Raw genomic sequence first — 24,994 nt, forward strand, 5'->3', positions numbered from 1 at the left:
CAGATTATTTTATCAATGATGATCTCCATTTATATCGTTCTGGTCTCAAAACAGTAATTTTAACTTATGAGCACCTCTGCAAAGTTGCTTTTAAACTATCAAATATTACTATGCATATACAGTAAGAATCAGAACTCAGCTAACCAATCCTTTTACAACCAGAAAGTATCCTTACTTCTGTGAGGTCATTTCTTTCTTGTAGTACAGATGAACAATCTACTAAAGGCACCAGAGTGGAAAATGTTGCTATAAATTGGAATGTGATCTGTGGGAAGATACAAAAGTTCTAATATTAATTACATAACTCTAGTTCCAAAATACATGTATACCATAAGCTACAATAAAGTACCAAATAAATTATTCTGAGGGAAATCCCACAACAATTTTTCTGAAAGTTTATTTGGTTTAAGCACAAAGTTCTGCAATCTTTTGTCACTGAGAAGTTACTGTGCCTCCCACCAAAAATACAACATTAGCTAAGAGTAAATAGAAAATGCTAATGCAGAAGCTAGAGGCCAGGGAAGAGGGAAAGTGAACAATATTGTAAGTCAGAAGGTGTGTGTATAAGGGGAATCTGGCATTTCACACCCAATAATTTTTATCATGTTCCTTGTGACAAGTGCAGACAAACGGAAGCGCAAGTGATCATATGCTATCATTTTTAATGTATCTGCTTAAGGAAGATAGGAGATACACAATGAGCTCTAAAACATCATATGATTATAAATGCACACAGGTTATGGGAAATTACTAAGGAAAACCTTACATAGATCAACTAACTGTCCACAGATCTAAACTTGGGCATCTACAGATATAACTCTGCTACCATTAACAAATTTTACACTTTACTATGTTCTAAAGAATATTTGAAGAAAAAGTAATAGGATATCCATTTACACAATTATAACTTAGATACAAAACAGAATCATAAATATGCTCACCATGCATTTACTAAAGTCATTTGGATCCACCCCAGGCAATGCTCTCATCAACAGAGGTAGCATGTGTGTTGGACCTTCAGGAAACCACTTGCCCCCTGATACCAAACTGCGGGCTACTCCAATTACACAACTTAATGTAGCTGTGAGCTGGTGAGGTTCTGTTAAAGTCTCTAGTGCAGGATATGTTCTACAGTTTGAAAACAGAATTTTAAAAATTTTCCATCACAGATAAACATACATAACACATTAAACATACTAAATTCATAAACTGCATTTTGGATTAAAGGTTTGTAGCTGGCACAGTATTTTGAGTGAATATTTGCTCTCAAAGTGAACAGAATCACACAAATAAAGGAAAGGTACATGTTTCCCCAACTCCCTGCCCCCTTACCACCTTCCTCCATGCCAATTCCACACTGAAAAGTAACATTAGCTGGTAGATTTTTGCGTTCTTTCAGCACCTTAATCCATTTCCACATTCCAATAGGACTGCATCTAATCTAACAGTCAGTGATTATTAGAATTCAGGAATAACAAGTTACAACTACTTCACTCTTCCCTTTTATGGGAAAAAATAATCTTACTAAAATGCTGAAGGGTCTATTTTATACTTTTAAAAAGACTGTATTTTAAAGTTGGAAATCAGCTATCAGAAACATAAGAGAATATGCCTGAGACTAGAGTGAATAAAACAGGGGGAATAAGACAAACGCAATCTTTGACCACTAAGTAAGTATTTACGAGCCAAGAACACTCATTTTATTCATGGCTCAGTGATTTCACTTTTGAGAATCTATCCTATAGGGGAAAAGAAAATCCAAAATACAGTCAGTTTAAATTCCTCTTATACAGAAAAGGTAAATAATAGGAAATTTAATTATAAATAAGTAGGAAAAAAGAAGGATTTCTAACTAAGATTAAAAAAAAATCAAACCTATGCTTATTTTAAAAGATGAATGAAACAAACCAAAAACTCTTTAGCAGAGGCTGTCTTCAGGAGATGCAAAACTAAGTGCCTAAAATTTTTTTTCTACATTTTTACTTTTAAGAGACTTTTGCTTGGGGACTTCCCTGGTGGTCCAGCAATTAAGACTCTGCGCTCCCAATGCAGGGGGCCCGGGTTTGATCCCTGGTCAGGGAACTAGATCCTGCATGCCTCAACTAAGAGCCCGCATGCCTCAACTAAAAAGAGCCTGCATGCTGCAACGAAGATACCGTGTGCTGCAACTAAAAAGACCCCACATGGCCAAATAAATAAATAATTTTTTTTTTTTAAAGACTTTTGCTTGGAAATTCCCTGGCAGTCCAGTGGTTAGGACTCGGCACTTTCACTGCCATGGCCCAGGTTCAATCCCCGATCGAGGAACTAAGATCCTGCAAGCCGTGCACTGCAGCCAAAAAAAAAAAAAAAAGAAGAAAAAGAAAACGAAAAAAAAAAAACCTGTCAAAAAAAGGTAGCGATGCCATTTCTAAACAGGGCAAAATTACAACTGAGTCTCAAAAGATGTCATTGTATTGACAATTTTGTTAATTAAATATTTATCTTGGCCAAGCATACATACAGAATATGCTGGTATTAAATTTGTCCAAAATTTTAGAGCTAAAGAAAAATGTGATGGATAATTGTATTTGTATTTATAAGCTTTGTTCCTTCTACTAAAAACCTATCTCACCAGTCATAATTCATCAGCTGGAAAACGTTAAAATAAGGCAAAACAAAGGGAACGCAAAGAAACACCAAAACACCTCAGAGTTCAAAATTTTAACTATGTAAACAACTGAAGTCCCCCCTTAGAGGCAAGTCTCTCCTCTCCAAAGAGCATCAAGGGACTTGCCACTGACTGATAGCTTCTGCTACCATGTGGAGGTCAAGTAGCAAAGAACACTGAAGGCTGAAGACAGAGTAGAAACTGCCTAACTTCCCCATTCCATTTCCTAATTAAGTTGTACATGCTGGAAGTTTCAAGGCCCCAAGATGTATACATAAAAAAACAGGGGAGGCTAGGAAAGTGAAGTACAACTTAAATAGTTACGGCAAAGAGACAGGGCAAGATAGTACAAGCAACTCAAATTACAAATAATGGAGCCCCATTTTGGTGAAGATCTTTAACAGGATACCCTTTGCCAAGTAAATGTCACCAATTTTCTTGTCTCAACAGTTAGTCAGAAAATAAGCTGTCATCTGCATTCTGCCAGTAAGGACCTTGGACAAATCTGAGTTTTAAGAAACTCAAACTGTTAGATCCTTCTGGCCTCCAAAATCTAACATTCTTCTACTTTTGACAAAGCCATTTAGAGAGGAATCATAAAGCTGAAGTTCAGGGAGCAAAGGAATGAATAACAGAAAGCTTAAGCAATCTGCTCCTGAACACTCAAGACAACTGAGAGTGGCTCTCTCCTACGAAGCACACCAGGCCTATATTGTGACAGGGATGAGGCAAATGGAGAACTACTTTTGTTACTATTTCAACATACAAAACAACGAATGCAGTAAAATCAACACTGTGGAAATAATACACACAAGGTTATACAAAATACGAAAATAATACACGCAACCAAATTTTCTTCTCTATCATTGAGCCTGAGAAACAGAAATGCAAAATCACATTCACTGCCATGTTCTCAATATTTAGTGACACTCACATTTTGTGAAAAAACAGCCAGAGCTTTATTTATGAGCAAAAGCTTGAGTAGCTAAAATGTGCAAATAATTCAAAATATTTTATTTTATCCATTTCATATCAATTTTCTTTTCTCTCCAATAAACCTTTATCAAGTTACCAATCACTAGGTTAAAATGTCTTGTCTCCTCTAGGAACAGGAAAAAGCACAAAGATAGCAAAACAGAAGCCACAGAAAAGAAAAGAAAGCCAAGCACAAGAGTATAGAGAATAACAGTAGCCACAGCTGAGGCTTCAACGAAACAAGTAAAACTATACTTACCTTTCAAGTACAGGGGGTATTACTAACTCCGGTCTCATGAGTGCAAGATTCTGCAGAGCCTGGGCTGCTTCTAAACTACCAGTTTTGCTAAACATAGCCAAGAGGACAGGTTGAATAATGCATTGTACAAAGTCTGTAACATCTTGATCAGTAAGCTTATGGCTATCAGGCACAGGAGTTAACCAAGAAGGCTTCTTGTATCTTTCACGATGTAATCTTCTAACAACACTGTTTGGCAACCGCTGAAGTAGTTTCATTAACTTGTTCTGGGGACACAGAAGCAGAAGGTCCTAGGTAGGTTCTAGTTCCCCTATAGATATTCATAGTTCCTCTCTATCCTCCCAAGTAAAGATTTTTAAAACAACAGCTTGTATAATCTTTCTTTTTTCGACTACAACCTTTTAATTTTTTTATTTTTAAAATTTTATTGAAGTATAGTTGATTTACAACTATACAACTATGTAACAGTGTGTTGTGTTAATTTCTGCTGTACAGCAAAGTGACTCAGTTATACATATATATATTCTTTTTCACATTCTTTTCCATAGTGGTTTTCACAGGACATTGAATATAGTTCCCTGTGCTATACAGTAGGACCTTGCTGTTTAATAGCTTGTATAATCTTATTACAAAGACCTGTATGGCCTAACTAGATAGAATAAAATACTCTTACCAATTAATCATTGATAATAATTAATAAAGATGTGTTTCAAATTTCAGTTTTAATTTCTAGCACCACATGAATCTTCCATTACGTGAAAAGCCATTTTAACCAGGCAACTTAAAAACAAACAAACAAACAAAAAAACTAACATGGTAAGACTGAAAAGATGATTCCATGGGTTTGTGGCATTTTGTTACCAGTTGCCACACTAGTATTATCTTTATTTCTATATGTTCTGTGAACACAGTAACTTAATGTAAACTTGATCATTGACATACAGCCAAATCTTAGACAAAGGACAGAAAATGTATCATAGGTTAAACAATATGCAATAATTACATGTGACCATATCTTAAAAAATTCCAAACCCTAAGAGTAAAAAAATGAACATTACTCACCAGCCAGCGGCCATTATTTGAAGGATGGTAAAAAGATGTGATGCTGTTAAACAAACCAGCCAAATGTTTTTGCACTAGCTTACTTGGTCCACCCTGTTCAGATAAAAGAGCAAAAATATCAGTACCCAAGTTATCTGTAAAACTGAAGGGGTTAACAGGCCCAGGCCTATATACAGATCTCTTAACGTGGTTCATATTCATCCTGCTGGCAAAAATCAATTCTACCTCTAAATAAAAGTCAAAAACAATTCCCGGATGAACTTCATACAAATCAATTCAAGACAGTCTACTAAAAATAAGGGCAAATAAATAAATAAATAAATAAATAAAAATTAAAATAAAAAATAAGGGCAACTTACTGAAACCAAATCAGAAAATGGAAAAGGTACCTTTCAATTTAGAATAACAATATCTTTTACTCTTTGAAGTTAAATAATTTTTCTCACTAAGATTGCCATCTTAAAATAACCAAGTGTGGCAACATTAAGCATAAAAAGCATTCCTTAAAAGATTCAAGAAGTGAAGAAGTTCTCACAGCAGGAAATAAGGAGGTGAGAGTTACATAAGTGCATTCAAATATTTTATTATTACTCCTAAATGTTTCAAGTGATTAGACCTGTTATATGTGACCATATTGTGATTCAAAGAAGAAAAAAAATTTTTTCCCTTAATCTGTTACCAAAACAGCCAACCAAACAACCATAGAACCTGGGCTGCAGGACCGGGGTGGGGGTGGGAGGTGGCGGGGGGGTGGCCAGGGGAGGCGGCGGCAATGAGGAAAAGGCTGGCAATCATCTTATCAAGTTGAACCACCCTGGGAATAAAGGACTACAACTTGGCCTTGAAACCTCCTATCTGTCTCAAGATGATCTTCTTTCAAGAAACAGCACAGATTTATCATGCATGCAAATGTCAAATCACTGTGTCGTATAACCGAAACTAACATAGTATTATACGTCAATTATATTTCAAGTAAAAAAAGAATCAGCACAGACCTAAGGCAGAATATCGAGTTACATAAGGAACATGTCTTTCTGCTGAAATAAAATCCACATTCACGTTTCCCAATTTAGTACAGGGCAACTACTGAGACCATAATTCTGTAGCAAAATACCAATAAAATTTTCAAAATTCTAACATAATAATTAGCACTGTTGATTTTGAAATTATATTAAATATTCATATTTAACACAAAATGAAACTGCCAATGAGAACACCTATGTGAGAAACAGCAACATTAAAATAAGGCTGATACCAATCACGATCTAATTCTGTGGCTCCTAAAAAACAAGTTCCAACTCATTGCTTATGTAAAATACTAAATATCCGTATGTTTTTGCTGTTGTTGAATATCAGAAAGAAAATGGGGTTTTCCCTCTATTAATAAAATAACAACAACAAAAAAAAGGAGCTTGAAATTTTCTTTTCTTTTAATCTTACAATGAAATTTAAGAGCTAAACTTCTCACAACCATTCTGTTTTTTTGACAGAAACAGCCAACCGAGCAGTATAACCTGGGAGAAAATAGCAAACACAGAACAATATCAAATATCAAATGCAGAATAATTCAAAAAGGAGATAACTGTAGAGGCACTATGAATGACAATTCAGAAAATTACAGTATAAAGTTGTTTTAATACTCTTATTTGGAAGATGACAGTCAGTAAAATAATCCTTCATACTTCTCCCTTCACTAAGATTACTTGGTCAATAAGCTTTGTGTTCAATGTGATGTTTTATGTGAACACTGACAATAAATACATTAATATTGAGCATATGCAGAACCCTGAGTTCAAATCTACCTTTATCATTATCAATTTGACTTGGGAAAGTTCTTTTACCCATGATTCTGGTTCTTGGTCTGTAAAACTATTACAGACATTCTGAATCTCTTAAAACTCTAACTGCTTCCCCACCCCCCCAAATTAAACTATAATTGACCTATAGCACTGTTAGTTCCAGTGTATTACATAGTGATTTCATATTTCTATATATTACAAAATGATCAGAATAATCAAAACTCTGAACTTCTGACCCTTACTTTTAAGGTCCATTACTTAAGGAGATTTATAAATGGTACATTATGACTACATTCTGAGTCTGAGAAACATAAGCTTACTCCATCAGAAATATCCAAGAATCAAGTGACCAACTAAGCCACTAATCTAGAATTATGTGATTATGTAGAATTTTTGTGTGGTTAACACAAAATTTACATAAACTATATAAACCAAAGATAATGTATTACAAACCATCATGGCAGTGATCCATATTACAGCATGTCCTATATCATAAGCATTTGTTAAAAATCTTGGGACTAACACTTGACTGCTTCCCACTGGGAGGTTCAGGCTTCTCAGAATTCTTGTAAATATCTTTAAAAAGAAAAAAAAAAGAATTAAGAATAAATATTTACAGATATCATTAAATAACCTAAGTGTTACATATTAGTGTTACTATACTGAATATATATTCTCATTTTATTGGTTTTTAAGCAAAATGACATACTGTTTAGTAATTTGCTTTATTCCTTAGGAATTTCATATAAATATCTGTACACTTTCTTTAATGACACTCTGAGGTCACAGGCATGTGACTATGAAGCACCCATATCCATGTACTCCAAAATTGGCAAATGAGACTTAGTTAAACATAAAAAGGCAAAATGTAGATAACTGTAGTTCAATGTGAAATATTTTGACTACTTTCTGCCTCCCTAAATGCACATAAAATTATTTTTCCTATGCTCTCATTCCAAGCCAAGGATGCACAAAACACAAATATCTTCTGGCCGATTACTCTCCCTCTCAAAATTTTACCATTGACTTTACCCCCTAAGAATCTGCATTTTAATCTGTCATTTAATAACTGTATTTTAATACAATTAGATGTATTTTTTAAATCTGTCGTTAAATATGTCACATATGGTGGGGCTAAAGACTGGGGAAATTTACTTTTCCTTCTTAGTTTCTATTGGCCAGCAACAGAGAAAGACAGCACAAGCAAAGGCAATCAGAGCATATGCCTTCTGCTGCTCCCCAGCTCTGCTCTACTGTCAGTGTGCAAATCAGAACCACCCGGATGCCCCGTAACAGCCTTTTTGAAGCTCCACAGATGATTCTACTGCAGGTGAAACAACACCGAATATGCAATAATGCACCTAGAGACATTTTCTAGCTTTACTTACTCTACGAAAATATACAATGTGATTTTAAAAGTGGGGAACACTCTAGAAGAACAATCAAATACAATACACAAAATTCGCTGGAAGGGATGAATGTATGACACCCTGAATAATAGTTTTAGTACTTTCTAAATTACTTACTCTGAAACTTATAGTTCATGTCCTGCATAGGTAAGACAAAATAATCAAACATTTATGATAGCTTGATATGATCCAATTACTTTTTGAAAATAAACGATATATCCTTTAAATTACTTATGTTTTTACTAACAGTCAAAAAATATTTTATGTGGTGCTAGAAATAAGAATACAAAACACACTTCTTAAAGACATAAAGATGATGTCAGTACTATTGTATATGTTCAAATGTTCTTAATTACCTTTGGTACATAAGGATCCCAATCTATGTACCCTATATTATCTGTAGCCAATCGAGCAAAGAGATTTACTAGTTGCTGAAAGTAAACCAAAAAAAAGACAGTTAATACATTTGTTGTTTCTGTGGGTCACAGTCACACCCCTTATCCATTTTATTCTTTTCAGAACAATCACTATGGGCACAACTGAATTTAATATTTGATTTATGACTCAGTTTTTTCACTTCTCCAAATTTAAGTTCTGATTCTCGTCACCCATTTAAAAATCAATTGCAGTTGAAATGCTTATTAAAAAAGGGAAATGACAAAGCATCATCCACAGTGCAAAGAGAAAAATAAGTTTTAATCAAACACACATGTAGAAAACATCCACCAGGTGTCCAGTGCCATGCGAGTAAGGGTACAAAAGGAAATAAACAACAGGGTTTTTACTCTTCATGCATTTCACAGTACATGTATATACTTTCAGATATTGATAAAACCAAAATAAAGAACATTTTGAAAATAAAGAATATAACCAAAATGAATATTCTAGTTCTCTTAGAATACAGCAAATAAAATTCTAAAAAACTGACTACAACACTGCTAATAGCCAATTCTAAGGAACTGAAGTTACTTGTCAAATGATCCGATATAGTTACTTCCAAACTAAAAAGTATGTAAGAAAAAATGGGATACTCACCCCCTCCCACTGTGGGAGATTTTGCACTGAAACCCAAAGGCCAATTAATTCATCAAACCAAAGTCTGAAGAAGAAAAATGTTGTTAGGAATAATAAGTGATTTATAGCAAGTGGTTCAAAGCCAGGTATCCTTTGTATTTTTTTAATCTATTATTCTTACTGATAACTACACAACCTAGAAAAAATAATACTGAAAGTTACAAACTTAATGGAAAAAGAACTACTTTTGTCTGAATATTCCCCTTTCAATTTATTTATGCTAAAAAGAATAATCTAATCAAATTTCTACTTCATTGTTAAATAATTGTCTACCCCTGTCTAACACTGTTTACAAGTTTCTCCTTCCTCTCCCTACGTTTTTGCTTTAATGCTTTCCCTTTACTACCTGTTCCTGCAACTCTCCCTTACTCTCTTTTAACAGGCCAACTAGTAATTACACCATTAACTAGCACTATGGTAAATGCTCCATAAAAGAAATGAGCCACAAAGTGTTAGGAGCAATTAAATTATAGTGGTGGAAAGTCTCAAATTAAAGAAACATTGGATTGGCCAAAAAGTAACATCTTATAGAAAAACCCGAATGAACTTTTTGGCCAACCCAACAGAAGAGAATATAGGGGCAAGAAAACATCTGAATATTATTAACCAATCTTTACAAATGTCAAAGAAATTACAAGTTTTTAATGAAAATTTCATAAACATACAGCTAGATACAAAATTTCTGATTTGACTGAAATAAAAGATTTGACATCTCACTACAGAAAACATGTTGGGGGAGTGGGAGGGCTAAGCATGAACCCATAATATACTGATAATTACTATGATCCTTCCAGTCTTTTCCTCATACCTTTTACTTTTTTCATAAAAGTACAATCTAAATATTTTCATTCTTGGGTTTATGATATACCTGTAGTCATCCAAGAAAAAACCAGTTCTTAAAAACAGTGAAAAGACTAGAACAAGTTAAAAAAAAAAAGACCAAAGAAAAACTATGCTACACATGAGGGTTAAACAACCAAGGTTTATAAAAACACTTTTCCCTTCCCTAAATCTATGTAATTTAACATTTCCACCACTGCCTATTTATTGAAATTTTCAACCCCTTTTTGTACTTATTATTCTTTCTCTCCCAATATCTTAAATTAAAGCCCACATCTTACTTGGCTTGACATACAAGTGTTATTCTCTCTTTATTTGCAATCCTATATTTAACTGTTTTAGCCTTCACACACACACTTCAAGTATAAGAAACATAATGGTTGAGTTGGTAAATTTTTTACTTATTATTGCTTTAATAGTTTGCACATGTATATACATACATACATATATATGTGTGTGTATATATATATGTATGTATTCCCTACTATATTCTAGAATTTGTCAAGATATATATATATATACTTACTTAAAACCTTTATGATGAAGTTCTGGAGAAAGGGAGGTAGGAAGAAATATTTCAAAATAAGTGATGGCCTTTTGCATCGTTACATCAAAAGGGCACATTAATGGCCGCCATTCTTCTAGCATCTCAGCTGTGGCATCTGCTGGAAAATACCTAATAAAGAAGGTTTTCATGTATCTGATCATTGGCTAAATGCTCTACATCATTATATAACTGACAAAAAAGGGGGAGAAGGTGAAGATACTCATGAGATAATATCACACACTACCAATGTGTGTGATATTACCTACAAGAAACACACATTTTTACAACTCTAAAATAAATAGCCTATCACACTTAGATAAGATAAATTTTCTTGTCTGTGGACTTGGGAAAATGTTATTGAGTTGGCCAAAGAGTTCGTTCGGGTTTTTCTGTAAGATGGCTGAACAAACTTTCTGGCCAACCCAACATAAAGTTGATAAACCTCAGATAAAATACAAAGTCATTCAAATCACCTACAAACTTAAATGTGATTGTTGTATTTTTTCATCCTATGTGCTGTGCAATAGCAATAGAAAAAAAAATCTTGTCATAGGGAATCCAGTCTATATAAGAAATGTATAATCAGCAAAGTGAGAAAGAGAACATCAGCCCAGGAACCTCTAGGCACCTTAGGAATAAACCATTTACCCTCACTGGACCAGAGGTTCCTAGGTTGATGTTCTCTTTCTCACTTTGCTGATTATACATTTCCTCCTATATACAAGAGAGGATTGGGCTAGATGATCGAGTCCTATAGGCTCTAACATTGTAAAATTCTATGAAATGGGCAGGAGCATCCCTGGGGTATAGAAGATTTAGAAAAATAAAATCTGAAGTGTGAAGACACACACAAAATGAAGGTAAATGGATAAGGAGGACCCATTATCCATTTGGATATGGAATGGACACCCAAATGGGTAGGCAACTGAGGTTTAAAATAATGAAAAGCATATGAAAATGTATGATTTGGGTATGGCCCAAAAAGTTAGTAAACCCTTTCAAATACACTTGGAGGTTTGGCCTATACATCATATTATTAATCTTATTATATCTTTATACATCTGTGTTATTAGAATCACATTTCATTTCTTTATGTGAAAAATAAAATTACATTTCTAGTTATTCTTCTGTTGAGTTCATCGAGCATTTATGTACCAGATCATTGTGCAACAGGTTAGAATTAAAAAAATTTAAAAAGGCAGAATATACTCATATATTCTACCTTCAAAGATCTCATACACTGATTCCCCTTCCTAATTTTTCAGAATCAACTGTTAGCCTAGTAATCCAAAACAAAAGCTTGGGCATTCTATGAATTATCTAAGAACCTAAAAACCAGTAAGTTCCTTAGTGATGATCAAGTTTCACAAAATGACACTGCTCCTTGGTGGCTTATTGAATGACCCAGGTTAGATCTTAAGCCTCTTAAAAGGAGACATTTTATATCCTGAAAATACATTTGCCCGAGACTGAGTAGTATAGGAGGTCAGGAACAAGTATCTGATCTATAAAATAACTTTAACTCATATTACAAGCATATGATAAATATACGAATTTCCATTCAAAAGAATTCATAGCAGAAGTCTGTCTTAGAACAGCCTGATAAACAAGAATGAAAAAATAGTTCAAGTCCACACAACTGGACTTTAATTAAGCTAAATTCTATCCATATTCATCTTTAAACATAAGAATATGGGATATTCAAAGTCAAATATTCTACTGAAACAGAACACAGTAGAAAAAAACTTATGTGCCGGGCTTCTCTGGTGGCGCAGTGGTTGAGAGTCCGCCTACCGATGCAGGGGACACGGGTTCGTGCCCTGGTCCGGGAAGATCCCACATGCTGCGGAGCGGCTGGGCCCGTGAGCCATGGCCGCTGAGCCTGCGCGTCCGGAGCCTGTGCTCCACAATGGGAGAGGCCACAACAGTGAGGGGCCCGCGTACAGAAAAAAAAAAAAAAAAAAAACTTATGTGCCATCTTATTATTATTCATTTTAATATAAGACCTACAAGGCTCATTTTGGAAAATATTTTTGATCTGAGTAACAATACTCTAGGAAAATCTTTCAGATGAAGCCAGTTATAAGTACATTATTGCATTCTTACTTTATAATGGGTGACTGACACCCACACCACTTAAAAATTTCTAAATTTATAAATGAAATCTGAAAAGTTCAGTTGAAGAGCTGGAGATGATATGTTGTGCCCAGTGACTAACATCACAATATCAGAGACTAGTTATACCTCTAAATTCCTCTTCAAAGCATACTAAAGATGGGGAAAAGCCCACAGAAACAATAAGAGGCTTTATAAATTGAGAAGCTACTTACGGTCGGCAGCTTTTCACGAGTGTTTTGAGAACATTTTCTACAGAACTGGGGGGAAAAAGCCATTTGATAAATTAGGTTGGTGTATTTTAAGAACACATCTTTAATAAGTATCTCTAAGATACACTCATACATTTAGATATTATCTGTGTATATGGAATAACTAATCCTTCTCTTTCATACAGACAAAACTCTAACAATTAACTACCTAAACTCCGTAATCTACTCTTCCCTTTGCCTTCATTTTGCTCATTCTATGCAGTGAAAAAAAGGGAAGAAAACTAGAAAAAGGGCAAATCATCTTCGATCTTTACAAAGTGGGCAGCAATGACCATATACCTATCAATACATCAAGAAGTATGTTCAGTGGTTTCAAATACTAATTTTAAATTTTTATTAAAGTGCTTTTACATCAAAAAACAAACAGCAAAGTCTAGTGTGCTTCTGTCAGCAACTACCAGAAACCAGTTTTCTGTAACCTACTGATGAGAGTTTTATAAGCCTCCAAGGGACTTTACTGCCAGCAACGACCATCAAAATAATAAGCGACTGCCACCTTTCTGACCAGCTACTTAAAAAGTTAGCTGAGGAACATTAAAAGCTGTAACTTATTTTCCAACTTGTAGGTGGTTCAAATGAATTTAGGAAAACAACATAAATATTTGTATATGAACTTATAATAAACACTTCTATTTTAATGAAAAAGGCTAGTGTGTACTGGTTTAAACACACATCACCAGAATGGATATTTAAAATTCTAAGTAGACCACAGTCAAAAGAGGTCAAATGCAAATTAACAAAACAAAGGGTAATTCTGAACTGGAATTTTAAAATAAATGTGTGACTACTTACAATATGATGTATAAAAGTAAAAATAAAACAAGTCCCCAAATCTCAAGAGAAAAAATTATGGGGGAAAGGGGTAACTTTGAGGCAGTGCTTCCACCTGACACTTTCTCATTAAGCTGTTTGAAATTCTTAAGTCCAGAAGTCTATCCAGCTTCTCTGAAAGCTTAAGAACTAATTTGCAAAGAAATTCCAAGGAATAACACAAACCAAACTCAACACAAGTAATCAATGTACTATATAACCAAGAGAGAAAACTATAATTTCATTACTTGAAGCAGTAAGAATCCTCTTTAATTTCTAAAGTACTCAGAAAAAAATTAACTGAAGAGGAAACTGGGCTACAACTCATGAGATAATTCTAAAATAAAAAAGATGACCATATAGCCAGAGAGCCATCGTGGAGCATTTTTTCTGATTATCAAAGAGAGATGTTACCTTCTCTCACAAAAAAAACTCATCAATTCAGAAACAGAGTTTAACCGAGGGAACGTCTAAGTTTGCTTAGTTAAAAAAAAAAGGAGGGGGAGGGGAGCAAACTTCTCTCCAACTACATTTACAACTCCCTGAAGACCACGACTATGATTTTTACTTCTGGGCATTTCCAAAGTGCTTATAACAAGGCTGTGTTCATTTACATATATGCATATATTATAAATATACTTATTTATTTACAACGCTCTATAAACATTTTCTATCAGGACAACAAAGAACATCGATCTTTGGATCTTCTTTTAGTTCGGACCAAAGAACCAACTTAGAAACAAATTTTAGAATTCATAAGTAATATCTGAAGATTCATCTAGTTCCAAACGAAATAAGAGATCAACTTAAATGCAGATTTTAAAAAAGATAATTCTAAAATGGTAAACTTACGGTCCAAGGAAATAAGCAGAAGATCTATAATTCTACCAGTTCCTAATATTTGTGTTCATGTTAACTTTACATTTACTTTTAACTGTTTCTGTGGCAGCTTGTTTGAGAGTACAACACAGAAAACCTGCTATTTTCACTGGTAATTTTTCTATTCCACCAACAAACTTCCTATAATGTCAAAAATGATTCTAGAAAGCAAGTCATAAAAGGCTGCATAGCTACATGTTTTCTCCAGTTCCCTTCACTCTTCAGAAGAATAGAAGGTTAATTATAAGACTTGATAGCTGTCACTTCACTCATTAGAGGAATAGGGTGTGTGGGAATGTGATTTAGTTCATCTAAATAAAGTCTGTTTCAACCCCTCCTTAATAAGGCCTGTGCCATTGGATTTATACTCTTTATCCAGAAAAGGGTACAATCTCTCTAACCTGTGATATCTGTATAGTGACCTTTTCTGATTCTTGTAATCTCTCAAGATGAAGAGAACAATGTTTCTGTTTAAAAATAAAATAAAAGGTTATTGCTAGATGCTACTAGATTATATTTCACTAATTTTTAGAGGGAGTGAATAATCATTAAAAACTTTTCCAATTGTTGGAAATTTCTAATACTAAAGTGACAACAATTGAAAACACTTTTTTTTTTTTAATCAAAAGGGATCTACAGGGCCTCCCTGGTGGCGCAGTGGTTGAGAGTCCGCCTGCTGATGCAGGGGATACGGGTTCGTGCCCTGGTCTGGGAGGATCCCATATGCCGCGGAGCGGCTGGGCCTGTAAGCTGTGGCCGCTGAGCCTGCGCGTCCGGAGCCTGTGCTCCGCAACGGGAGAGGCCACAACAGTAAGAGGCCCGCATACCGCAAAAAAAAAAAAAAAAAAAAAAAAAAGGGATCTACATAGGGACTAAGTTTTGGGTGGGTTTTCTCATACCCTATTTCCTCTTAGTAAACACATGTTAGCTTGAAAAGAAAGCCACAGTAATATCATGTAATGAATGGTTCACAGCCTGGGCTTAGAGTCAGACAGATCTGAATTTGAATACCTGTCCTGCTACTTACTAGTAGCGCAGTATTATAGCCTCATATCTATATAAGAGCTGTTACAAAAATTAAGTAAGATAATGTAAAGAATGCAGTTATCTGGCCCAGAATTAAGCACAATAAATGTTAACTACAATTATTATTTCATATCTGGCCAAAATAAATTATATTTTCAATCTCCTTAAGAATGAAAATTTGTACTCATTTTGCTTTTACATTTATTCTACTGCCTCTGAGAAGCTATTAATTTACATTTAGGAAATTGCATCAAAATAGGAAAGTCCTTCCCCAACTGCCACCCTATTTATCAGGGCAGAAAGTAAGTTCTTGTCCCAGTTCTTGAGCTCTTGTCCCAGTTTCAACAAATGACTCTGTGTGAATTTTCCTCTCTGGGATGCAATTTCCTTATGATGATGTTCTTTATGATTCCTTATGTTAATAAAGTATGCCAAATAAATACTTAAGTATGCCTTAAGCTAATAAATGCCAAATATGTAGCAGAGAAGCCTGAGGAGAGCCAAAAGCCTTAGCCTCCAGTTACTGAGACAGTGGACTTATATAAACCTGGAGGTTTATGACTCCTACCTCCTTAGCCTTACCTAACTGTCAGGACAATATTCACTTTTTTTTTTTTTTTGCGGTACACGGGCCTCTCACTGTTGTGGCCTCTCCCGTTGTGGAGCACAGGCTCCGGACGCGCAGGCTCAGCGGCCATGGCTCACGGGCCCAGCCGCTCCGCGGCATGTGGGATCTTCCCGGACCGGGGCACAAACCCGTGTCCCCTGCATCGGCAGGCGGACTCTCAACCACAGCGCCACCAGGGAAGCCCAATATTCACTTCTAAACCAGAGAAATGTACAGCAAATGACAAATTCAAGATGAGAGTAGTGTGGACTGCCCACGGCCAGAAGTACGTTCAGCTTCACTTCACAATTCTTGAACTAAAATTTAGCTTCAGGGTAATCATATTTGCTTTTCTATAAATGAACTGGGAAACTATAACCCTGGTATATTCTACATACCTCTGCCTCAACCTCCTTGTAACTCAATATATCATTTTTTTCCTGCTTTTCCTAAATCCAAACAAATCCACCATCAGTTAGTCAAACACTATCCATCTCATATCTAATCTTACAAAATCTAATACTGCTTAGTTAAATCAGCAGTCATTTTTCACAGCCACTTCACACAAAATTAGGTTCAAGATAATTTTAGTTGAGGACAGTCTAAATAAATTATAATATCTTCATCACTGATGTAGCATTAACATGGGTTTTTCAATACAATTACTTCAAGAAAAAAGTATGCCTCTATGACAAGTAAATGTTAAGAAATTGTAATGATTCTGACCACTTGTGTAAAAAGAGTGTGTATAATTGCTATAAGTGATGACAAGCCTGATCAATGTGAACTGAGTATTTTTTAAATTGCTTTAAAAAGAGCAGTTTCTAGAGAAAGATCATTGTAGCACAACTTTTGAAAGAAGCACTATCAAAGTCATTAATAAAAATTAATAAAATCAACCAATTATTCTCTAATTTCCAAATAAAAATAGAATTTTTTAAAAAGCAAATAGAATGTTCCTCAAATACCATGTTAAAAAATCACTGCAAATGCCATATTAATAATCATTGTTTATTAACAAAATAACTGTAAACTATTTTAAATTTCTATAGGTTCTCAGACAAATTAGTTTCATATTTCATTATCATGTTAAATTCTGTAGCTAAAGATCATTCTTGAGTTGCTGGTAGTAACTTAAGCTTAGAAATGTGGCTACACATATCAAGAAACCCCAACAGAGGTTAAGAACATGTCATTTTCACGTGTTGATGGGGGAACAAAGAACTTAACTGTATCCTAAGGATAAGAGCACCAATTCAAATGGTCCTTTGATAGATTTAACAGAGAAAGAAGAAATCAAGAACAAGTACCAGAAAAGGGAAATATCAAATTTCTCCAGAGGCAGATTAATATGAAAAATGAAATAGTTTAATACTGTATGATCCACCTTAGAATATATATAAAAGAAAAACAGATATTTAAATAGTTTTTAAAATGTAAATGAGTTATCTAGGCCCAAGCTACTCATGATGCAAACATGTAAACCTTTAAAACACCAAACAACCCACAAAAACTAAACTGACAGTGATAAGACTAAATAAATGTATATATATATATACACATAGCAATTCAAACATGAATTGTCTATGTTCATTTGTAAAAACTGATCTATGCATAATTCCCCCACATTTTGTTAGTAGCAATACCTTTCTTTACCGTGCTGCCTACATTTGTAACCTGTAATATGTTATTCCAATTAAGTGTGTGGGACACTGTTTTACGACATAAAATCATGCCCAAAAGATTCAGATGCTTCTTTTACAAAGTAAACAATAAGCAGCTCTTAAGTTGCTAGTATCGAGTTCACAGCTACCTAGGTTTTTTCCAATTTTAATTTTTCTTTTGAATAAAAAAACCCTACAACTTGTTTCTCCAGTAAAAAGTAAAAACAGATGAAAGTAAAAAGGGTCTTTTGCCACTGAGGCAAAAAGACAGAAAGGAGGAGGGAAGGAGGAGAGGAAGCAAAAAAGAAGAAGGAGGAGGGGACAGAGAAGAAAATAGGGGAAAAGAGAAGAAAGTTTAATAATCCTTGCTTCAAACAATAGAAACAGCTTTTAAAATCATGTTGAAATGCATGGCATTCTAAGCAGTGGTTTCAATAAAGACAAACACAAAAGGCACATGAGTTTAAGACTTGAAAGACAAACAGTTAACAAATGAAGCAAGCTTTCACTTTTGATTATAAAAATGGTATTCTAAAAATAGTTATGAATACATGCAGTCAGCTGACAAAACTGTTTCAAAATGTGTCAGAATACATTTAAGATGAAAATACTCAAAACAAAATACTAACTCCAAAAGCATGCCATATTAAAGGGCTCCTTAAGGAATTTTCTGAAATAAAATGTTTGTAAAAAGTCACACTTCTATCCCTGGGCTATAAACACTTGCTATACTAGTGTACTAAATAGTATCTTAAGTAGAAAAGTAAATTTTAAAATGTTTTAAATGATCCCTTCTTAGAAATTCACTGGACAGAGACTAGCTGTGAGGAACAAAAAGTGAAAGTACTGTTGTATGGCTCTCCAACTCGTGTCTCTAACACATCAGATGATTCCTCCAATATTAAAATCAAGGCAAGTGTGATGAATAAAGTCCAAGAACCAGAGAATCTGAAAATCTTTCAAAGTTAATTGTTGTAACGATATACAATGTGACCTGAATGGAAATATGGTAACAGGTACTCCTTTCAAAAGGAGAGGTAGGGCTTCCCTGGTGGCACAGTGGTTGAGAGTCCTCCTGCCGATGCAGGGGACACGGGTTCGTGCCCAGGTCCGGGAAGATCCCACATGCCATGGAGCGGCTGGGCCCGTGAGCCATGGCCACTGAGCCTGCGCGTCCGGAGCCTGTGCTCCGCAACGGGAGAGGCCACAACAGTGAGAGGCCTGCGTACCGCAAAAAAGAAACAAAAAGTAGTTCCAGATGCCCAGTATTCTTTCTGATCCCTTCAAACTGGAACAACACATCATCATTTTTAAAAACAGGATGCATCAACAGAGCTGCACTTCACAATGTGTGCTCCTTTTAGTGGACGCACACAGCCCTATGTGTAAGTGCTCAAAGCCACTAGGCCAATAGAGTTCATCTTCTTGGAGCATCAACTTTAGTCAAGAGATACGTATGGAAGAAATTTTTACTTATGAAAGCATTACTTAATATGCCTAATACAGATATGAATGTTTAAGATAAAATGTAAAAATTCCAAGAAATTTCTCACACCACACCTCTTAAGAAACATCTTTGGGGAAAGGGAAGGAAGTATTAAATGGACAATCTGAGGAGCACTGGAACAGGAAAAAGAATACTGGTTTGGAAACTAAAAGACCTGGATCTTATAGAATTAAAAACAGAAAAAAAGAAAGCAAAAAGTGCTGGACCAGTGGTAAGAAAACAGGAGGGACTGATTAATGAGGCAGGAAACTTTAACTTGCATGGATGCAGGCTAAGAGGACAGAAAATCCATCAGCCTCTAACCACAGGCAGGGTGCATTCTGGAAATGTAAGGGACATTTTTTTTTTTTTTTTTTTTCTTTTTGCGGTATGCGGGCCTCTCACTGTTGTGGCCTCTCCCGTTGCGGAGCACAGGCTCCGGACACACAGGCTCCGCGGCCATGGCTCACGGGCCCAGCCGCTCCGCGGCATATGGGATCCTCCCAGACCGGGGCACGAACCCGTATCCCCTGCATCGGCAGGCGGACTCTCAACCACTGCGCCACCAGGGAGGCCCGTAAGGGACATTTTTAACTATCACAATTGGGGGGAGGACTCACTGGACCTTTAGTGATTAAAAGCCAGGTATATTAGATATCCTGCAATTCATGGAATAGCCAGACTCAACAAAAAATTATTACTGCAAGACTTTCAAATGTCCCAATGCACGGTTATACAGCTTAAAAATTCTTGAACCTAAAAGTTAACTGCTTTAAACATTAACTATTTTTCACACAGTTTTAATAGACATTGAATCTCTAGGAATACAACTAACATGTAAATTGAAGGAAGGCTGTACTTTGGCTGAAAATTTTACCTACGGTTATTCATGATTCCTGAAAGAAAAAAAAAAAATTACAGCATAGTGGCAATTCCAGTTGCCCCACTTGATTTGCCAAAACCAAATCCCTGTGCATGTGTAGTTTTCATATAAATATGTAACTAAGATTGAAGATTGCTTTAACAGTCTTAGAACCAAGTGTCACTACACTTGCAATTAGCAGATACACAAAGAATGAGGATGTCAGAGAATTTCATTAGTAATTTTGTTGTTAAAATGCTTCATGTTTTTCTGGAATGTCATCCTTATTTTGGTAGGGCACAAAAGACAATTTATGTTGTGAAAATTACATATTGACATTGTTTATTTTGGCAAAAGTCTGCTGAACAAATTCTCTATGACTTCATATATTAATGTTTCTTTTCCTAATTCATCCTTTGCCTATTTCTTTCACATGTGATAATGTTTAAAAATAATGTTTTGTAATACTAAGTAAATACACCATCCCACATAATTACATAAAGAATTATTGTGACACTATGTTATAAATAAGACCAGCTCACCTGCAACAGTATCTTACTTCTTTTTTTTCCCAGTCAGCAGTCTGAAATTAAAGTTATTTCTCTCTCTCTCTCATTATATTTAAGTAAGTGTGGCCTGTTATTCTGTATCTTAGCACTAGTTTTTATTTCAATGTCCACTAACAATGCTGCTCTTACATTTTCTTGTACTTCTGATACAGAATGTGTTTTCACCTTTTTACTTTTAAATCCAAACTTACTCATCATAAGTAGATGCAAAATCTGAATACCATACTGTTTTGGTTTTTTTTAAATATTTATTTATTTATTTATTTTTGGCTGCGTCAGGTCTTAGCTGTGGCACGCGGGATCTTTCATTGTGGTGCACGGGCTTCTCTCTAGTTGTGGCACGTGGGTTCAGTAGTTATGGCGTGTGGGCTTAGTTGCCCCGTGGCATGTGGGATCTTAGCTCCCCAACCAGGAATCAAACCCACGGCCCCTGCACTGAAAGGTGGATTCTTAACCACTGGACCACCAGAGAAGTCCCCCATACTGCATTTTTTAGTATAATAGTGCATGCATGTTTGAAATATATATTGCTTTATAATAAACTACTTTCCCATTATTTCTTTTATGATTAAAATATTATTTATATTTATTTTTGAGTGTAGAAAGGTCATGTTATTTATGAATTTCATTTTGGAATAGTTATCTATAGAATACAAAAGTCTATTAGAATTAAGAGTCACGCTGTAAACCAAGTAAAAATTTCATCAAAGACTTGATGTCTCTTCAAAAGACCAAGAACAGCCATGGTGAAACTTTTAAGGAAGGTTTCCATAACAGCAAGGATGATGTGAAGCTTCAGGAAATGACATGGTAATTAGTATCAAGATGCAGGGAAGGAACTATAAACAATGATTGACACTAACAGTAGTAAGCATTAACAAAATTTCCTGGAAAACAATGGCATTGCTGAAGAGGAAAGCCATAGATATTTATTAATAACGACACGGTACTTAAAAAAAAAAGTGGCTGCCTTTGCAAAGTTACACCTGTCAGGGCAGGAAGTGTGACACTTGGTTATAAAGAAGTAAAAGAAATGCTGAAGAAGGAGAAATTACTGAAGGAATAGCTTTCCCTCCCCCATGATTTACCAAAGACTTTCAAAGGCAGTCAAAAAATGAGCCAGGAAAATTTTAGAAAGATAACTGATTTTGAACTCCGTTTAAAGGTCCCTGAAATCTATGAAATGGTGATTCTAGTCAAAAGTTCAATGGGCTCGGGACTTCCCTGGTGGCCCAGTGGTTGAGAATCCGTCTAACCATGCAGGGGACACGGGTTCAATCCCTGGTCCAGGAAGATCCCACATGCCGCGGAGCAACTAAGCCTGCGCACCACAGCTACTGAGCTTGCGCTCTAGAGCCCGCGAGCCACAACTAATGAGCCTGCATGCTGCAACTACTGAAGCCTGTGCACCTAGAGCCTGTGCTCCACAACTAGAGAAGCCACCGCAATGAGAAGCCCGCACACCTCAACGAAGAGTAGCCCCTGCTCACCGCAACTAGAGAAAGCCCGTGCACAGCAACAAAGACCCAACACAGCCAAAAAAATAATAATAATAAAATAAAATAAAACAGCTTTAAAAAAAAAAGTTCAATAGGCTCAGATTTTGAGGTCTAGTTAATCCAGTCTGTTCCATGCTCCCGCCAGCAGAAATAAAACTCAAAAGTAATCTTTCATGTTAAATTTGGGGTTTTCATAATAAATATTAGTAAAAACACACTTGAACATTGTACCATTTAGTTTCATGATGAATTCTGCCATTTTTATGGTTGAAATGGGTTTCCTTGCTTTAACACATGAAATCTTCAGGAAATAAATACCTTCTGACCATGTGACTGACTGAAATACCTTCTGAGAGTATTTGTGACTACTGTCCAAAAAACAATTAGGGCCTAAGTTCACAATTACCTATAGTTTTTTTTTTTTTTTTTTTTACTCTTTCCATTTACATCATTTCACTCTTTACCTATGACCTAAAAGTCTTTAAAGTCTGCCATCTGCAGGCATTTTCAAAAAAATTCACTTACGACTGCTGACTTAAGTGAGGCCTGAGGATTAATCATGGATTAAATGAACTGAACTGGGTAGACATGTAAATATGTCTAGGATTGAGAGAAAAACCACAGAAATAAATGTTCAAAGACTTCATTTATAAAAGAGAAAAAGGAAAATAATACAGGCATATAAAATGGTGTTCTTCAGGAAATGAGTGCATATGTATATGAGAAACAACTCTAGATAATAAGAGGAAACAGCTATTAGAAGTTTAAAAAAAGATTTCCTAAAAATAAACCTCAATCACAAATTTAAGAGTATTTTAAGCCAAACATGCTAAGACTGAGAAAATTAAGAGCTAGATCACAACTGGACAAACCCTTGTTAACAGGGAAAAATGACACTTTGCAGTCAAGCCTGAAATCACTATTAATCAAAAAGGACAGATGATTATATTGTACTCTGTAGAGGTTCAGAATAAAATACAAAATGTACCAAAATGAGAGATCTGGAGGAGTCAGGATGTGTGTACAAGAAGCCATAAACAGCCAGAGATTTATAATCTTATTATGTCTAAACATTACTAGAAAATAACATAAACCAAAGACCGTGCATTTGAATAGTTTGTGCTATAACACATTCAATCACTGAAACTGATGCTTCTGTAACTGGGAGTGTGTGTGCTATGGGATGTGGGTGCCCCCTGGAATAGGCAAAGCTCCTCCTCTTGAAGCATTCATTTTACTTGAAGAATTAAAACACATGTGGATATACTATGAAGAACGCCAAATGTGCATGACAAAATATTAGATTTCAAACAAAAATCTCTTGTTTTCTTTGGCCAGTATGGTGATGTTAGCTGTTAGAGATATGGTGGTGGGAAATTCTTAAGTGCAGCTTCAGGTATAGTTTAAAGAGGGCAATAAATTGTTTCAGGGGTCAAGATACATAAAAATGAGCACATTAAAATGTGTATTTGCTTGCTTATCTCAAGTAACCCAACATTTCTCAATTATGATCAAACCCCTAAGAGTTCCCAAAAGTGCTCCCCAAAAGTACTTTAAATGGAAATACTTACTTAGGAAACCAATTTAATCCCAGGTGCTCTGTCTTGGAATATAATATTCTTTCCACCATGTCATAAAGTGGTCTCCAAGGTAACTCCAAGTCATCTCTTGAAAGAAGTTCCTTTTTCCTAATTAAAGAAAGAGTAAATACATGTGTGTATGCTCGCTCAGGGTGTGTATACAACACATACTACACAGGGAGAACAGTTGTTAAATGTTGCTGTCATCACAGCGGGTTTTGCTTTTCCCCATCCTCAGCCACTCACTGGCAAAACATGGTAGGAGGAAGAACAATGCACCAGGACTTTTGCTGCTGTCCAAACCTCAAGGGGCACCAGGTAAAAAGAGGCGTTAAAATTTGTGCCACCATTATTGTAGATGAGTTTCATACTTTCCCACACTATCTATGGAGTACTTCATGTTTCCCGAATTGTGCTGGGTGCCTGGGATAAGCAAAAGAATAAATGATCCCTGTCTTCTCAAGGATCTTACAATCTACATAAGGGAAGGTAATTAGTATAAATGAAACAATCAGACAACATATAGTTCAATATATGCTAGAGAAGAGAAGGCTTTGTGGAGGAAAAGGAATCTTAATTAAAAGGTTAATTAACACATGGGGTTTAAACTTATGATAAAGTTTTCTGCAATCTTTTTCCAAAATGGTAATTTGGGACTTGGTCTTCTTACCAAAGAACACTTAACTCTCCTCATTTCCTAAAACCTTGAAGGAAAAAAAAAAAAAATCTTAGCAGAAATCACAGGAAATTGACTTACTTTAACAAGTTGATTAAGAGACGTGCAAATCCCTGCATCATGCTGATTTCCAGTTTTGGAATTGATACCAGCTCATATAATAACTTGATAAAAAGAACATGATCTTCTTTGCTAAATTTTCTCCCATAAAGTCGAATATATCTGCAAGAGAAAAATCGATACAGCCTTTAAAAATAGATATGGTGACACATTCATGTTCATTGCAGCATTATTCACATAGCCAAAGTCTGGAAGTAACATAAATGTCCACCAA

The 24,994-nt window shown here is 35.3% G+C and overlaps 1 protein-coding gene across 1 annotated transcript in view; it reads right to left on the minus strand.

Annotated features, from left to right (window-relative positions):
* PSME4 (proteasome activator subunit 4) overlaps positions 1–24,994 on the minus strand; it is a 95,619-nt gene that overhangs the window by 46,956 nt on the left and 23,669 nt on the right. The window contains exons 2-12 of the mRNA XM_082643142.1: positions 24,742–24,882; positions 23,976–24,092; positions 12,946–12,990; positions 10,595–10,744; positions 9,190–9,253; positions 8,511–8,585; positions 7,199–7,321; positions 4,947–5,039; positions 3,885–4,150; positions 942–1,128; positions 176–265 (exon numbers count right to left, since the gene is read on the minus strand). Of these exons, the coding sequence (XP_082499268.1) occupies positions 176–265; positions 942–1,128; positions 3,885–4,150; positions 4,947–5,039; positions 7,199–7,321; positions 8,511–8,585; positions 9,190–9,253; positions 10,595–10,744; positions 12,946–12,990; positions 23,976–24,092; positions 24,742–24,882 (1,351 nt within the window). The remainder of the gene's footprint in view (positions 1–175; positions 266–941; positions 1,129–3,884; positions 4,151–4,946; positions 5,040–7,198; positions 7,322–8,510; positions 8,586–9,189; positions 9,254–10,594; positions 10,745–12,945; positions 12,991–23,975; positions 24,093–24,741; positions 24,883–24,994) is intronic.

This window comes from Mesoplodon mirus, assembly GCF_964341445.2.
Source record: "Mesoplodon mirus genome assembly, chromosome: 14".
NCBI lineage: Eukaryota > Metazoa > Chordata > Mammalia > Artiodactyla > Ziphiidae > Mesoplodon > Mesoplodon mirus.